We start from the raw sequence: 17,834 nt of genomic DNA, 5'->3' as shown, positions 1-17,834 counted from the left end.
GTATCTAAAGAGTTTCTGGCATATGCTAAGTACTCAATAATTGCCGCTATTTCATTAAAGCTGTTTATATATATTTCTTACCTCTCTCTCCACTCTTCTCCTGGTGAACCCCAATTCTTTCAGAAGCCACTTCTAAACTCCTAAGCAGGAGAGATATCTTTTTCCCTTTTGGTTTCATATAAGCTAAAAACTAAAAAGCAAGTGATTACGCAGACTTATGTCTCATTAACTGTTATTTCTGAAAAATGAGCTTTTTCCTGGAGGTAAGTTTTTTAGGTAATTTGAGCTTACTGTTTTAAGTTACAAAGTTTTCTTGATCTTAACCCTTTTCAGTGGAAGTTTTTCCTTAATGTGTAGCACGCCCCTATAATGTTATACAAAAGCAGATGTTCTCAAGTTAGCTAAGAGTTCTTTCCTCCTCCACCTCACTCTGTGGTGTTTATAGTCTTGCTGCTTCCAGGATGTCTATTCCTACCAATTCTTGCTCCTTCCTCAGAGAAAATTACCTAACCAACGGTGTAAAAATTGTGTCTGTGATCAGACATGACTTTATGAGTTAAGTTTTCAGAGGCCCTCTCATGAAAAAATAGATAAGCTTGTTTGTATTTGATTTCAAATGAATATAAAACAACAAAATAAGGATAAAAATGATAATTATATTTGTAGTTAATTATATAAGTATAATTAATTATATTTAATAACAATTATTAAGTAAAATTATCATTATTGTGCTAGTTTTGCGGTTTGAATATTGCCTTTGTATACATTTTCTAAATTGTTCTTAAAAATAGCTCTGAAAGGTGCAGTTACCCAAAGTAAAAATAATATATGGCCAATATAATGTTTTAAGTGAAAATATAGAGCTATTATAAAATTTTAAAATCTTACTTATATTTCCACCACATAGAGATATCAATTTTGGTATATTTCCTTTTAGATTTAGATGAGAGATTTAAACAGAGCTACTTCTTGTTACAAGCATACATCTTTTCACAATTAATGTGTCATTATTTACTTAACCATCACTGTGCTGTTGAGACATCTTGTCTCCAAAATTTTCCTCTTGTAACAAAACATGCACATTCTTCTTTTCGCATGGTTATATTTTCACTTATTTAGAACATTTTGTTTGCCATAGCATTTCAAAAGTACAAATCCTGGGTTAAAGAACATCAATATTTTGAGGGGGCTTAATTAATATATTGCAAAACTGAAGCATATATTTTAGATAAGCAGCAGGAGACACGTCGTAGATGGCAGGGTTAGTAACTTGGATAAAAACAAAATACAGCTGTAAGACTTTACTGAAATTTATTCTAGCGGCTCTCTCGACTTTAGTTTGCTCACTTTCTTGTTCTCATTTATATTCTAAATGTTTGAGGTTCTAGGACAAGTGATCCTTGGGCAAGTGAAATGCTATTTTATAAAAAACGAAACAAAACAACTTATCCTTTTGCATTTGACCTCTTTTACGTAAGACAACAAAAACTTTCTAATTTTGAGGAGATACACAATTTTTACTTTTCTCTCTTCTTTACTAATTCTGAAATTAACTTTTGTGGTTCCAACCGTATTTCTTTGATGAGTTGTTTTTCTAATTACAGCTGGAACCCATCAGGAAATACATTAGAAAAATATCTTTGAGGCATCACCATTTATGTGAAATTCGGACTAAATTCAACCACAAAGTAGCAAAAGCAGTGTAAGTTACCTATTTAGATTTGTGGACTTTAATGTTGTTGGACCGCCTCTTTGATTAAACCCATTTGAAAAATCATTTCTCTCCCATTTGATAATGTCTCTCAGTACAAACAAAGTTCTTTTCTCCACTCACACTTGACTTGCCTGTTCAATAGGGCTCAGAGGGCTGAGCATAGAATTGCACAATCCTCATCTCCACCCATTATTTCCTGCCTCAATTTCTTCCATCTGTTCAAATCTCTTAGTCACTTCCTCAGTGCACAAAAGATTCTGTATGTTCAGATGCAAGCACTTAATTGTTCTGCAAGGTAAAGGCTGGAGGACAAAAGGTTTTCTTTCCTCTTGGAAGATAGGAAAGCTTTTGGCTCCAATGTCATGTAGAACAGAAAAAGTGAGTGGTGTTTCTTTGCAGTGGAGATGGAGCAGTGTGCGGTGGGGAGAATTTGATGTTACTCAGCAGGCGTCTCTCCCGGTCCAGATTGTGTTTCCGTCCCAGCTGACTCCTGAACATGTGCGATTCCTTCTATCACCTTCTCCCCCAATTTAGGACGACATTGGGCTGCCTGGAAGCTCAGTTCTCCTTGCAAGGCAGGCCCACTCTCCCTATTTCCAGAGAAATTTCAGAGATGTTGCTTAGTTGTCAATTGAGGCAAGGGACACCCAAGCCACCTATAATGACTGTTTTTACAATGCAGAGTTTTACCTGAGAAAGTAAGGTCAGATAAATTTTCAAGGCTTGGCAGCCTTACTTGTTGTTACTTATCTAAGTAACTCAAATTCTTTAAATGATAATTTAAATGATGAAAATGACCATATTTTACATGATTATGAATTGAATCATGTTTGTTTTGCTACTTGGATCGTTGTGTGACTCTGGGTACTATCACTGAAGAAATACAAAGCATTTATAATATATTCTCTTTACCCTACATTTGCAAATGTGTTTCTTCTCTTCTGATTAGTTAATGGACTAGAACTAATTTTAGAAAGGATTGAATTCAAATACTGTTTAAAATGTACTTCTTTTTCCTTTCAGGGAATTGGTTCTGCTGACTAAAAAACAACCGAAAGCCAATTTTTCTGAAATTGCCAAACTCACCGTGGATACTAACAATCTGCATCAGACCTGCTGTGGAGGAAATGCAGTAGCGTGTGTGCTTGGCAGGGTAAGAGCTTCTTTTCTTAAAACTCATTTCAACCTTTAAAATACATGTAATTCTTAAATAAAGGTGGGAGTGGCATATGATGAATCTAAGAAAGTAATTACCATTTCTCCATATTATCAGTACAATGGTGTTTCACCTCCTCTCTCTTCACAGGTCATGCAACAAGTTTTTCTTCCTTCTCTCCTTTCTTACTCAGCTTGTCTTACCTTACTTTACTCTTAAATTTGTAGAGCTGATCTCTAATTTACTTCCAAATTAGGATTGTATTTCATCCATCTTTGAATCTCCAACAAGTCCTGGAATTGCAGCCTATACCCCCAGGCCATGGAGAAAGAGGAAGCAATCAAGGTCAAAGATATGGTGTTAAGGGGCAAGGGGTATGGAGGCATGAACCGCGTAGAACTCACCCGTCCCACCTCCCAATGTAAAGTCTCAAAATCCTAGAGAAGGAAAAAATTGTGTCTTCAAAACTTAATAAGGCTTTACCAAACCACAAGTTAAAAGTCATGTCCCTATTCATTCTGTGGGTTTGAAATGAATAATTTTCATCATGATTTAAAAAAAAAACAGAAACAAAGAAAAACCAATACTATGATTTCCTGGAGAGATCCATGATTCTTATGGGCAGGAGGTCCCATGGCCAACCATTTTAGTCTCATCACACAACAGATTAAAGGGATGTGGGTAACAATAGCAATTAAAGTAGAAAATCATTGAGTAGAACACTTAGTCGACCCCTAGGATCCTAAGTCCACGCATCTCTACCGGAACAGAGTCGGGGTTGGACCGCAGCTTTTCCTTGGCAGTCACTGTCCGGGGTTACAGTCACATTTCAGAAAGGCGGCAGCTACCGCTGTCAGTTCCATCCTGGAGACAGACAATATAAGGCTGTCCTTTGAATTACTTTTTGTATGACAAGACAACTGGTGCTGGAAGGAGTACTATCCTGCACTCTTAGAAGGAGTGCTGACTCATCAAGACAGGCTGTCAGAGTCCTATTTGCATGAAGGTTAGGTGAATTTGGGGAAAAGTGAAGGGAACTTTGGGGCCTGACAAAATCCATCTTAATTAAAAGAAAAAAAAAACCCAAATCTCTAAAATCCATGAACACATAAACAATATCTTTGCTAAACTGGTAACTCTGGAACAGCTCCCATTATAGTCTACACTATGACAGAAATGCCATAACAACCTTCAGTTATTTGATTGTTTTGGCCAGTATTCATAAACAATATAAAATAACTGTAGATTGTTCTGGCATTCCTGTCTTGGTCCAGACTATAATAAGAACAAGTTTATTAGTCACTGGCTTGACAAAGACACTGCTTATGTGTTGAGATTTTTCATTTGATTTTAGAGGTGGTTTTGTTTTCTTTTAATTAGGATGGATTCTGAACATTAGTAACTGTTCTTTTGTCTTCTTAGGATGATCATTTGATTTCTGTCATTTGACTTATTTATTGGTGAATTGTATTAAAAGATTTCTTAATTTTTAACCATTTTTACATTGCTCAAGTCAATCTCATTTTACTATATCTCTGGACTATCTATCTATCTATATAAAATAGTCAAACTTTTTGCATTTGTTTAGATGTGAGATGGATCTAGAACTTTCTTTTTTGCACATACTTTATCAGATTTGGTATTCAGTTATGCTAACTTCTAAAAAAAGGAATTAGAATTTTTTTCCTTTTGAATCCTCTGAAATAACCTAAATAGTACTAGGACTTAACTGTTTTGTGAAGGTTTGAAAGAACTTCTCTGTGAAACTGGAGCAAGGATGGAGATAGAAGCTGCTGTGACAGCTTTTCTATTTCTTTTGTTATGAATTCATTTTAACAGTTTTCAGTTGATCCTCATTATTCTTGATTTCTGTACTGGTGAATTTACCTACTTGCCAAGATTCATCAGTAACCCCAAAAACAATACTCACAGCACTTCCGTGGTCTTTCGCAGACCTGCCCGTGATCAGAGAAGGCGAAAGTTTGAGTCGCGTGACGCGCAGAGTCCTGGCTGAGACGGAACGAGGAGACGCTCTGCTTCCTTGCTTTAGCTCTCACGCTGTGAATGTGTTCTTTTTGCGGTCTATTTAGTGTCTCGTTTTTCACATTTTTTGCTTTTTATTGGGGATTTAGCTGTTTAAATGTCCCCAAGTGTAGTGCTGAAGCGCTGTCTGGTGTTCCTCAGCGTGAGGAGGCCAGGATGTGCCTTACGGAGAAAATATGTATGTCAGATACGCTTCATTCATGCGTGACTAGCTGCTGGTGGCTCTGAGTTCAATATGAATAAATTAACCATATGTGTTAAATAAGGTGTCTTTAAACAGAAGCTTACATAAAACAAGGTTATGTCTTGATCTCTTAATGAAAATGTGGCCAGAGGCTTGCAGGAACCCAATCTTGTATTTTCCTTAGGGCTGATGATTCAGTATTCACGAATTTAGTGTTTTTAACTATTGTGAATAAGGAGAATTAACTGTTCTTATTTTTTCTCAGGTTTTAAAATGTACATTTTCCTTTAAAAAGTCTCCTTCATCAGCATTTTCTGATTAAGGAACGTAAAGTTCTACATGATAATATTTGATAGTTAAAAACAGCAATTATGTAATTGCACCTCCTTTTCCCCATATTTTTGTGTTTTCTCCTTTAATGAATTAGCTTTGCAAAGGGACTATTGAATTTATTGGTCTTCACCAAGACAAAGTTCTTGGACTTATTTTCAATTCTACTGGATTTCTGCTTTTAACTTTAATTCTCTCAGGTTTGTTTAATTGACTTATCTCAGTTGTTTTAGTTGACTTCTTAGTTTATGCTCATTCTTTTTAAATAACTTTGTTAACAATAATGATTTCATTGAACTATCATTTACTTTATACAATGTACTCCACTGTTTATTTTTTTCTATTGATTTAATTCTCTCTTGATTGCACTATTTCTCCTCGTGCCTTCAGGAATAATGTACGGATTGTATACGTTTGAGTTGTGTGTCTTAGAAAGTTTTCAAGTTTTATCAGTGCTCATTATATCCTACCATATTTCACAGCATCACACCGACTCACAAAGCAAATATGCTTATAATAGATATTAATTTTTAATATTAAGTCATGTAAATTAAAATAGCTTGTCTATTGTATCACTCAGTCAACAAAATTCAATTTTATGTGGTAAAGTTCTCTTTCTTTCTTTGGCTTCACTGCACTGTTGGACCAACATTCTAGGATTGTATAATAATTGCTGTAATACTAACTTTTAAAAAATGCTTTCTCTGTGTCAAGCACTGAATCTAAGCATTTCACTTTTAGTTAACAAGCACTTTTTTAGTATTTACTCTGTGCCAGTCTCCTTTCTTTGTTCGTAAATGTTAACTCACTTAATTCCCACAACCTTGGAAAGTAAGTATTATTTTATCTCCACTTTATAGTTTAGGAAGTGGAGGCACAATGGGGTAAAGTAGCTTGCCTAAGGTCACACAGCTAGAAAGTGGCAAAGTCAGGATTAGAACTCAGGAAGTCTGACAGAGCTACCGCTGTCAACTGCTGCACTAATTTATTTTTCCAGCGATGACCAGCAAAGGTGCTGTCTAGAAGACAAATGATAGAATTTTTGGCTATTTGGAACACCTGTATTCTTACAGTTCCCTTTATCAATTTTCTTTCCCTCTTCTACTACCCTTTAAAAATTGGTATTCCCAATAGATCTGTTCTTGGCCTTTTTGTTTCTTATTTTACACATTCAATCAGAGAGGGCTAGCCATCCGGCAAGGATTACTCTCCCTTCGATAGTCTAGACTAGTTGCTGGGCCATGAACTACATTTCCTACCTGTCTCACAGCTGGGTGGGGCCACCTGACTGGGTTCTGGTCAGAAGAGTTTCACACCATTTCTAGGCCTGGCATATAAAAATCTCCTGGACAAAACACCCCCAAACTGAAGACAATGTTAGAAGCCACAGGTTGAAGATGATAGAGTCTTTGTCAGTCTGGTTCCCAGAACTACTGCCTAGAGGCAATACACCTTCCGTTCTCAATGGGACTTTATTAAGAAAGAAACAAACTTGATTCCCGTAAGCCACTGAGAACATGCTAGTTCCTTAACTAATGAAGACACTCTCCCTTCTCAGTCTCAACCTGACCCCGTAATGTAGCTTCAGCTCTCTCAGATCTAGACCTTCAGCCCATCCTTCTTTCCTGAACCCTTCATCTAGACTCTGAGCTGCTTAGAGGAAGTCTCCATGTAGATGCCTCACAGATGCTTTATCTTATCTCTAAATCACGTTAGCTCTATAATCCAACAGTGAGCTCTTAGGCTTCCCTTTTTAGCCATCTTCCTCAAATCTGTTTTTTCTCCTAAATATCAATTTCAGTAAATTGTGCTACCATAAAGCCAGTGTTCTGTATCATTCTAAATTCTTTGGCCACACCCCACCCCCCGCCTTTATTATTCATTAAAATCTTCTTAATTCTACTTCTCAGTGGCTCTTAGGTCTAACAATCACTCATTTGGTTTAAGCCTTATCATTTCTCAACTAAATTTTCCCAATAATGTTCAAATATCTTATATATCATTTCCCAAATATGTCAGGCCCTTTCACCTCTAAGATGCTTTATATATAAAGATGAATAATTCTAACATGCTCTTCCTCTTCATTTGTTTCTGACTAACTTCCATTTGTCAATTAAGGTTCAAATAATTCAAGATCTTCACTCTCACCTCCAACCAGTCTGGAATGCCAATCTCTCTTTTGTCTTCCAAAGTATAACATGCTCATTTCTCTTATAACTTCTATTATAATGCGTTATTATTGTTATTGAATTATTTGACTCTCCAACTAAATTATGAGTTCCTTAAGTTTAGAGACTAGCTTATTCATACAAACACATACACAATATTTGTGTGTACGTACGTATAAGTATATATGTAAGTGTAACAGCGATATTGCTCTAATATAATACTAATGTGTGTAGTAAATGACAGAGACAAAATGTTTCCTAAACTGGGATCCTAAAACAATACAACAAATAGCACGACAATAAAACTCTTCATTTGTATTTTGCCGGGCTAAGCAATAATACAGTCTGTCTCCTCTTAAGTTCTTTAAGAGATGTTGACAGAGTTTGTGATACTTGGATAAGGTCAAATAGAGAAGCTTTCCTTATAAGAATGAATCACTGTAAATGACCTTTTTGTTCTCTCAGTTTGCCAAGGATAAAGCAATATAAGATGTCAAGTTTTTCTCTGGTTTTCTACTAATAACAATAAAAATAAATAAGTTCAGAATGAAGTCATCAAAAATAACTGCTCCCTTTTATATTTTATAGAGCCAGCTCATGAACTATACCTGCTCTAAACAGGCTCTGCTCTCCAGCAAGATCACGTCATGCTGTGAACTGCCAATGCCATTCAGAGGAGAATGCATTATCAACTCAGAAAATGATGGCAAACCTGATCTTTCACCCCTACCACTCAGCAGGTTCACAGAAGACCAATTTGTATGCAAACAATTCACTGACAAGCAAGATGACTTCCTAGAAGAGTAATATAGCTTTTTGTAAAATCTTGATGATGGGATATTGTATTTATTGATTCTTTGGGAGAGGCTGCAAACTCAAATGACAACAGAGGCAAGCCAGTGATGTAAGTGAGTGGTCAAATGGGAACTGTGGCCAAGAAGAGATTCTTTGTGGAGTCCAAAGTCGGCAGCTACTATTTGGCTCCAGCCACTTGTTGCCTTACGGAAAGGAAGGCTTTGGGTGGTTCTGTCTACTGTATTTTGAGAGAAGCTGGAAGTCTCTTGATTTTTAAATGTTGATAACTAACATGGAAATTTTTAAAAACACAGTGAAGCTCTAGTGTTTGCAAGCTTTCCTCTAAGTAAGAGTTTCAGATTGGTATACCTGGTCAGCTCTTCTATTTTAATTAATTTAATACCTACTACCAAAGCCATCGTGTGGCATTTAAAGATTAGAGACATGGAGTATTAACATCTCTTGTGTCCATTCAGAAGTACGTATTAATTTGTGCATAAGGCAGACTGATTTCAATACATAATATTAAAACGATATTGCTCTGTGATTGAATATTTCCAAAGTCACTTTGTGAAGCATTATTTGGAGGAACTAAATTCCAACAAAGCGTAAGAATTTGAATTTTCTTCAAAATTCTTTGTAGAGTTATTGTAGCTATATTTCTGAAATTGTATTTGATACTGGCTTACAAAAGTCAATGTCACTACCTGAACTTACTTATTCCTAAACTTGCATTTGGTATTGAAAGAATGGATAGGCACAAGTTCCTAGTGGAAATCACATTAGACTGTGATTTTGGAGACCTCAGTTCTAGTCTAGCTTGGTCATGCATAAGCTTTAGAATGTTGGTCAAGCCACTTAATTTCCCCAGGCTTTTGGGTTCCAACTGTAAATTGAGGTGATTGGATAAGATCATTTCAAAAGTCCCTCCAGTGATTCTATGATTCCTTTGAAAATATTCTAGAGCCCACATTTTTCTTTCTTGTAACCCAGAAGAATGTGTAGCTTATGAATAGCCTACTCATGCTTGAAGGCTTGCGTGGAAAAGAGGGCAAGATGGTGATTTAAAACCTAGCCAGCACTTCCTTTCAAAAAAGTTGTAATACTTATAAAATCTAGCCTCAAGGAACATTGAAAAAAATGTATTTTCACCTAAATACTTGAAATTAATTTCTAGTAAAAGTAAGTAGGGATCCTGAACCAGGAACTATCAGCTAATCAGGATATTTTAGGTTCAAGTTCCAGCTCTGCCACTCACTACTGTGTGACTTTGGAAAAATCAGATAATTTTATTGATTTGGTTTCTTTATCTCAAAATATAGTCAGTAAAACTTCCCTGCCAGGCTCCCAGCGTTTCCAAATGCCTTCAGGTGATTGAAAATATTGAATATATTTCACAGCTGTAATTGGTTCTTGAAAGAAAACTCACGGGCTCTGAATTTTATTGTTTACTTTCTAATACATTTCACATGGATACAGGTTTCTTTATGAATATTCAAGAAGACATCCAGAGTTGGCAGTTCCAGTGATTTTAAGAGTGGATACAGTATATCAAAACTTACTGGGAAAATGCTGTAAATTAGAAAATCCTCTAGAATGCCATAGCCATGGGGTAAATTCCTTTTATTTTTAATCCTTTACTCACAGTGATTATGAACATAAGAAAAATTCCAGTGCCATTACTAGTGTTGTACTTTTGTAAGATGATTATGTTACACCAGAAATATGATTCCCATCTAAACCAAAGACCACATCATCACCCTGTAGCAACCATCTGGGTGAGTCACTGTCTTACAGATTCTGTGCTTTGTGAAACCTTTTCTGTGCAATTTCCTCTGTAAAGTGAATGTTTGCTTGGCACAGTAGCAGGTAGCATGAAAGCATAGCCTATTATGACAGAGGGAGGTTGATTATTTCCACCAAGCAGGCCTGGAACCTGTCCCTGTTTCAGGCCAGAAATCATATTGTTCACAGGCAACAGCTCCTGTAATGCATTATACGTGAAAAAAGCAGATGGCCTTACAAATCTGGCCAGGTGATCAGTTATCTGTGGGAGCCATGTGGTTCTGGCTTTGTTATTCTATTCAATGGCTTACGTATTTCCAGAGGGGGCAAGTGGAAGGTGAAGGCATCTCTTGTCCTGTCAGGGCACAAGCAAATACACTTAGCATCTTTCTGTCCCCAGAGAGAAGGATAAATGAAGGCGATTTCGTCATCTTTAGGTTAGCACCCTTTCCTACATAGCATCACCAGTAGACTTCCACTATAATCATTGTGATAATAGCACCTTACAGGAGCATGGATGTTTACAGTTTACAAAGCACCTTTACAACCGATGTCCTATTTGAGCCTCACAAAGCCTGGTAAGATAGATAAAGCCAGAAGTACTAACTACATTTTATACATGAGAATATTGGAATTTCGGAAGGTTCAAGTGATTTGCCCAACATCACACAGGCAGTAAGGGCAAGGCTAAAGGTTAAATCCAGGCAAACAGTTTGCAAATCCGGTAAAATTTTCACTGTAACAAACAGTGCTTGTTAGGATCCGGTGGACTGGGTCTGATTAGTTAAGATGATAACCAGTGTTCCTATCAAAGAGCTAAGCCTGCAAGGTCACTTGTCTCTTCCCACTGGAATTTGTTTGCACAGTTTAAGAACTCTGAATTTGCATTTAGCTCCGAGAAATTCCACTTGGTTCACTTCAATGTGTATGTGTGGAGTGCCTTCCTATGTTCAAGGTTCACACGCGTTTTTATCAAACCATGACTTCTTAAGACGTATCTGTTTCTATACATATATCTATCTCTCTATATCTGTGCTGTTTATGTAAAAAGACTATCTTATTAAAAATAACCAACACACACACATTCTGACCAACCAAACTTAGATCTATAAACTACCTTTAAGGATGTCTTTCTGGCTTGATGAATGATTTGCCTTATGCTTGTAAAATATGCCATTTAAGTCCGCAAATGAGTTTATATCACAGGAAACTGAATATCAATCTTGCTGTCCCACTTTTTTCTCCACAAAGTACCTGGCCATTCCTGTTTTAGCAAACATGTTTTTCAAGATTTGGAAACTCACTAAGTAAATAAAGCCCTGGGTTTAGGAAAACAGTTACATTAAACTATTACAGAAGATGGTTTTGCAATCTTGCCTAAAGATATATTGTTGCAACAATAGGTAAACACTGATTATCTCTATTTTTCAGAAACAGATGTTCCAAAGAGTGGTTCATGAAAGCCACGAGCATGTAAAGAATCACTGTGATTTACGTCAGAAACTAGGAGATAGTAACTTCCACGACAGGTATGCTTTTAAGATATTGTCCAGATTTATGCTTGCTAGTGAGTTTTTGTTAACTCCTTATGCTGAGAGTTGCTAGGAGTCTGTATTTAACCTTAAAATCTCAGAGGCCAAGGAAAAAATTAGTTCAGAGTTAACTTAGCTATCTTTGTCTTGATAAGATGGTTGTCCACATAACCTTGGGTGCTTTTACATTGTTTTCAAGGCCAGTTTCCAGATTCCAGTCAATGCCCAGGGGTTAAAAAGTCATGCCCTAGCTGCCCTCCTGCAACCTCAAAGGGGCCCTATCCCTCACACCTGGACATAGTTTGGGACTTTGCCGGCAATTTTGAGTCAAGGCTGCAACAGACATCTAATCTAGGGTCCTTGTGTCAGTTTCAAGTCAGATCCATATAGCAAATAGTGTTTTCACCATCGAGAGTCCAGATAAATGGATATCTTAGTTATTTGCCGGAGAGAACACACACAACTCCTTGTGTGCAGACAGCCTGGTAAATCCTATTGTATTTCAAAGATTAATATGCCCAAAAACAAAAGCCAATTTTTACTTATCTTTAACATCTTACTATAATAGTCTATTTAGGAGCAGAGTATTGAGGATAAGTTCAGTTTTGATCTAGTGTCCCATAATATTCAGCTTAAATTAAATGTCCGGAATAATGGATCCGAAAAATTATTTTTGTTCCAGAGAGAATATTTGGCTTATTGCTTTTCTTTTATGTTGTGTTCAGTTGCTAATGTCTAGTTTAAGGATTCCATCTGTGGTTCTCAAACTTGAGTGCATCGAAATTACATGGAGGACTTGTTAGAACATAACCCATCACTAGGTTTTCTGATTCAGTAAATCTGGGATGTGGCCTGAGAATCTGCATTTCTAACAAGTCCCCAGGAATGCTGATGCTGCTGGTCTGGGGGTTGCACTTGGAGAACCACTGAATTAGGTTGACTGTTTGATTGGATGTTACAGCTAAATTCTTCCCCTAACTCCATTAAAATATAAATGCAATAATTGACTCTGATTTTTTGTTATCCTCAAATCCAGTTCTGCAGAGTCTTTTGCCTTAAAATCTCCATATCCCTCAGTTCCCACCACCACTCTTCTAGTTCAGGCCATCACTGTCTCTCACTTGGATGACTGGAATGGCGCTTCAAACTGTTTCTTCCCTCGCTTTGCTTTCTGCCAACCTCCAATCCATTGTTTATACAGCAACCTTAATTATCTTAAAAACAACAGAAATCTGATTCTGTAACTAAGCTTTCCTCCTTCCCCTCCTCCAATCCCCAATCCCCCCAGTCAAGAAAGCAAAATCATATCCAATAACTTCCCAAATGCTCCCTTCCCACTTCCACTCCCCCTCATTGGCTCCTTTTTAGTTATTGTCAGATCTCAGCTCACATGAGCTGAGATTTCCCCTAGGAGGTCTGCCTGACTCCCTGGGGTGGGATTAGAGGCCATTCTGTGTGCACCTGCTGCACTCTGTGCTCCTTTCACTGCACTGAGTGTACTTGTCTATCCCCCTCCCACTCGAGTGTGAGCCCCAAGGGAGTAGAGGCTGTTTGCTGATCATTCTGCAGCCCCTATTCCAACACATTGCAGACAACCAATAAAAACTTTAATGGCCTGCGCATATATTTATTTCAATAGTTGTTTACTCTGTCTGATTTTGTAGCCATCCAAACTAGCTAACATAGTATCCTTGATAAGTAGAAAACAGATGGATCAGAGTGGAGCAATGTATGAGGTGGGAAGAGAATTCCAAGTCTACTAAATAAGGCATTGGGCCATTGAAACAAGGACTAAAAAGATAGAATTAAACCCAATTTAATGCCTTGTTCACCCTAAATTAGAGACGATGTCTGATATTGAGGAAAACTCTATAGAATTCTTTATTTTGGGCACATAGCCATTGCCAGGCGTAAGAGGATATTATTCTTTCAGCCTCATAGTCCTGTACACTAAGAAAGCCCCACAACTATCTGCTCAAGAGTTGGTTATGTTCACGAAGAACATGGCAGCTGCTGCGACCAAATGTTGCCCACTGAGTGATGAGCAACAGTTCATCTGCATGGAGGACTCGGTAAGTACATCTGTGACTTCATGTTTGCCTGTCCTTGAAGTTCTAATCTCTAACCCTTGCAATCAGTCTCATGTTGGTGGACACATTCATGAACTGTCAACAGAGCCTAATAATTGTGTCCTCAGGAGAAATCCTTTCAGCTCAGCTCATGCCATTGTCTTTGATTAGCAGCAGCAGTAAGACTGTCACATCTCTGAATCTGGGGATGTCAGATTCACCAGGCCTTTGCCTGGATCATACCCCAGGGTCGATTCCTTGGGTTTTTGTTTTTTCTTTTTATTTTGAGGAAGATTCACTCTGAGCTAACATCTGTGCCAATCTTCTTCTTTCTCTATATGAGCTGCCACCACAGCATGGCCACCTAGGAGTGGTATAGGTCCCTGCCCGGGAACTGAACCCAAGCCACCAAAGTAGAACATGCTGAACTTAACCACTAGGCTGCTGGGGCTGGCCTTTCGTTGGGTTTTCAAGTCAACAAAAGTGATTTTGGGGCCAGCCTAGTGGCATAGTGGTTAAGTTTGTACTCTCTGCTTTGGCAGCCTGGGGTTCACAGGTTCACATCCTGGGTGCAGGCCTATGTACCACTCATCAAGCCATGCTGTAGGAGCATCCCACATACAAAATAGCGGAAGATTGGCAATGGATGTTAGCTCAGGGGCAATCTTCCTCACCAAAAAAAAAAAAAAAAAGGTGATTTTTGTCAGCAAATTCCAAGATAATGCTCATTCAGACTTATCCTAAACAAACTCACAAGTCGTAAATTTATTAGATGGAATGCCAGTGTATTCATTACAATGAGCAATGTCTTTCCAAAGGGAGGAGTAATTGGGTCTAATAACTAAGCTATACTTTTTCCTAAGTCAAAATACTTTGGAAGTTGAATATGGATATGGGTATTAGTACAAATGGAATGAGAGGAAGGATAGGAACGGTCCTGAGGGAAATTTCTTCCAGGCTATGGTGACGTATGATAAGTTATTCCTTTCTCACAATGCAGAACATCCCTCCAAGACCTAATCTCTAGGTCTCTCTTAAGTGGTATTATTTTAACGCTACTGAATTCTTGTTTGGTGACAGCTTTCTCTCCCTGTGCCCTTGGTAAAGTGCCTCCTTTGTGCTAAGTTGGTCTTCTGATAAAATTCAATTGTTTTGATTGCAGATTTAAACATTTTCATTAGATAGCCCTAACTTCCTTTTATTTTATTGTCAATTTTTCTTCTCTAGTTATGCCCTCTTTGTAGAACTCTTTCAAGCAGACACATACTCCTAAAGTCTTATTTTTAAAAAGGTGATTTCTTTGGTTACTTCTAAAATGGATAAATGCATACAGTAAATGTTGATGATTACTGGTTTCAATAACTTCGTCCCCTTATGCATAAGTGACAGGGAATTTAGGAGGCCATTACCCTCAGAGCAGCATATAGGCAGGCTTGCAGACAGCACCAGCATAAGTATCAGACACCACACTGGAAGTGAGTTAACGTGACAATTCTAGGACAGGACAAGTAAATGAAATAGATAACTGAAATAGGATCCAAGGATTTCTTTCATCATTCATTTATTCATTTTTTCATTCATTCAACAAATATTCATAGAGCATCTCCTGTGTGCCAAGTTTTGTGGTGGTTACAGATGTCCAGTTACAAAACATAGAAGTAAACTGGATTTGAGCTTCTTAAGTAAGAATGCCAGTGATCAGTCTTATATCTGAGTCAAATTAGCCAGACTGTTGACTTGATTTTAACTTGATGGAGCATAAGAAACTCCTGCCTCAGGTCAACACTGGTCTATAGATTGGACTGGGGAGGAACGTAAAGGTGGGGCCCAAGTGAACTCAGCCTGAGGATGACGGGAAGGGGAGGACAAGGCTGGGAATCAGGCTGTACTCGATGCTCTTGCTTTTTCCCAAACAGTGAAATCCAGGCTGAACTTGCAGAAACTAGAATTTGGGAATACAAAAATAATCTTCTTTCTTATGGGTAAAAAAAAAGAGAAAAAAAACAACCACAAACCTTATGGCTCTTATTTTGATTCTTTTCCGAAAAGGTAAAGCTAATTCTTGGAGCTTTATGCAGAAGACATGAGGCCAAGCCTATCAATGCTGGTGTGGGTCATTGCTGCGATGATTCGTATGCCTTCAGGAAGCCATGCTTTGACGATCTGAAAGTCAATGGAACTTACATTTCTCCACCTGTACCCTGTGACCAAGTCATCACCTTATGTAATATTTATATCTATCTGTATCTGTACCTGATATACACATACATATTGTATATGAAAACATTTATAAATTAGACAATTTTATGAATATAAGTTATTACTTTACAAAGTGCTATTCTGATTTGGTTGCTGTTACTGATACTGAAACCTATTGATAGGAAATGTTGCCAATAGAATACAATGTCTTTATATCTGAGCAGGGTGTTGCAATGTGTGTTCTAGGTGAAAAGGGTTTCTGTATGAGGTCAGCAATAGAATTTAATCCAGTGCTCTTTTCTACTCCTGCTTTCACAGGCATCTATTAGAATATTTATTCATTCTACTATATTGTCCACCCTCTTGCTCTCCTGCTACTGCAACCCATTGTCAAATATTTTTCCCTCATCTTTTCCTTTTAAAATGTGCTAGGTAGTTTTTGCTGCGTGACAAACTGCACAGAAATGTAGTGACAACACAGCGTCAGTTATTATTGCTCAAGTATCTGTGGGTTGATTGGATGCATCTGTTGACGTGGGCCAGCCTCAGCCCTTCTCAGCTGGGCTTGCTCAAGAGTCTGTGGTTAGCTGCTAAATCCGCTGGGGGCTGGCTGGTCTAGGCTGGCCTCATCGAGAAGGGCTTGCTCTGCTGCATGTGGTCTCCAGCAGGCTAACCTAAGCTTCTTCATATTGTAGCTGGGAGAAAGAGGAAGTGTAGAGGCCTCATGAGGCCCAGATTTGGAATCATGCACTGCCAGTTCTGCTGTAATGTAGGTCATAAGGCCTCCCTGGATTAAAGGTGTGTGAAGAGAGACTTCACTTCTTGATAGGAGGTGCTGGAAAATCACATTGTAAAGGACATAGATACAGAGAAAGGTGGACAATTGGGTCCATTTTTAAAATCAATCTGCCACAGGTAGATCATTAATGTAGGTGTTGAAACTACAGAAAATGATAAATGTCGAGATAATGGTGGAAACATATGTGGGAGAAATAAATAGGGAGAGGGCAAGTCAGAGTTTGATGACATGTACTTTGAAGGAGCTATGGCTTTTGCAAGAGGGTGAAGGAGAGAGAGGCTGGAAGCAGTAAAGGGTGCTAAGATAAGTGGCGTTCAAGCATAAATAGCCTCCTCTTGAGAGGTCTTAGGGGAAGCTGTGTCCTCTGGGGGGCCTCGTGTTTCAAATAGGGAAAGAAGTTCAGAGAAGAGGCCATGGCTATTGATGACAAAGCCTCAAATTACAGAGGAGAAAAGGCTGGGTTAGGGAAGGCGAGGAGAGTAGGAGATGGGCCATTTGAAGGATGTAGAGACATCACTATGATGACAGATGATCTGGGAGACTTGGATTTCTGATTGTCACTGAAGTGAGTGAGACAAGACGAGCTTAGACTTGGAAGTAGCACATGTGGCACACACAGCTGGTCTTGCCCTTGGCTACTGAGAGCATAAGGGGATTAACATCTCACAAGTGGCTGGTATTTCCCTCAATTCTCCCTATCCCACTCACATAGACCAATTGAATGGAACACATTATCAGGAATTAGAAAAGAGGCTACCTGGTCACTGTGGTAGAGAAAGAAATGTCTTTCTCTGTGGCATCAATCATCCTTCTCTTCACCATTCACCCCACTCCCAAGCCTGGAGCCAAGACATTCTCATGGCCCAGGCGTTCTCCCTTGGAATAAATTCCTCTGGTGGTGGATGTGATGTTAGAGGTCCCAGGTGGAGTCCACCAAAGGTGAGTGCTCTGAGAAAAGCCAGAGGGTGAAGTTCCAGTTTCCCTGAATCAGCAGGATGCATTGAAAGCACTCCAACCGCAGACAGTTGGGAAGGTAACTTATAGCGTCCACCCACCCTTC

At 38.3% G+C, this 17,834-nt stretch overlaps 1 protein-coding gene across 4 annotated transcripts in view; it reads left to right on the top strand.

Annotated features, from left to right (window-relative positions):
* Window positions 1–17,834, top strand: part of LOC100146271 (alpha-fetoprotein) — a 57,693-nt gene that overhangs the window by 9,593 nt on the left and 30,266 nt on the right. For 2 of the 4 annotated variants that reach the window (XM_070262355.1, XM_070262357.1), the window contains 7 exons: window positions 1,605–1,702; window positions 2,738–2,867; window positions 8,184–8,398; window positions 9,870–10,002; window positions 11,607–11,704; window positions 13,641–13,779; window positions 15,826–16,000. In XM_070262355.1, coding sequence (XP_070118456.1) covers window positions 1,605–1,702; window positions 2,738–2,867; window positions 8,184–8,398; window positions 9,870–10,002; window positions 11,607–11,704; window positions 13,641–13,779; window positions 15,826–16,000 — 988 coding nt within the window. Of the gene's footprint in view, window positions 1–1,604; window positions 1,703–2,737; window positions 2,868–8,183; window positions 8,399–9,869; window positions 10,003–11,606; window positions 11,705–13,640; window positions 13,780–15,825; window positions 16,196–17,834 lie in introns of those variants that run through there. The other 2 variants (XM_070262356.1, XM_070262354.1) reach the window with 1 other exon arrangement.

This window comes from Equus caballus, chromosome 3, assembly GCF_041296265.1.
Source record: "Equus caballus isolate H_3958 breed thoroughbred chromosome 3, TB-T2T, whole genome shotgun sequence".
Taxonomy (NCBI): domain Eukaryota; kingdom Metazoa; phylum Chordata; class Mammalia; order Perissodactyla; family Equidae; genus Equus; species Equus caballus.
The sequence above is the reverse complement of the archived record's forward strand: the minus strand, read 5'-3'. Positions and strand labels throughout refer to the sequence as shown.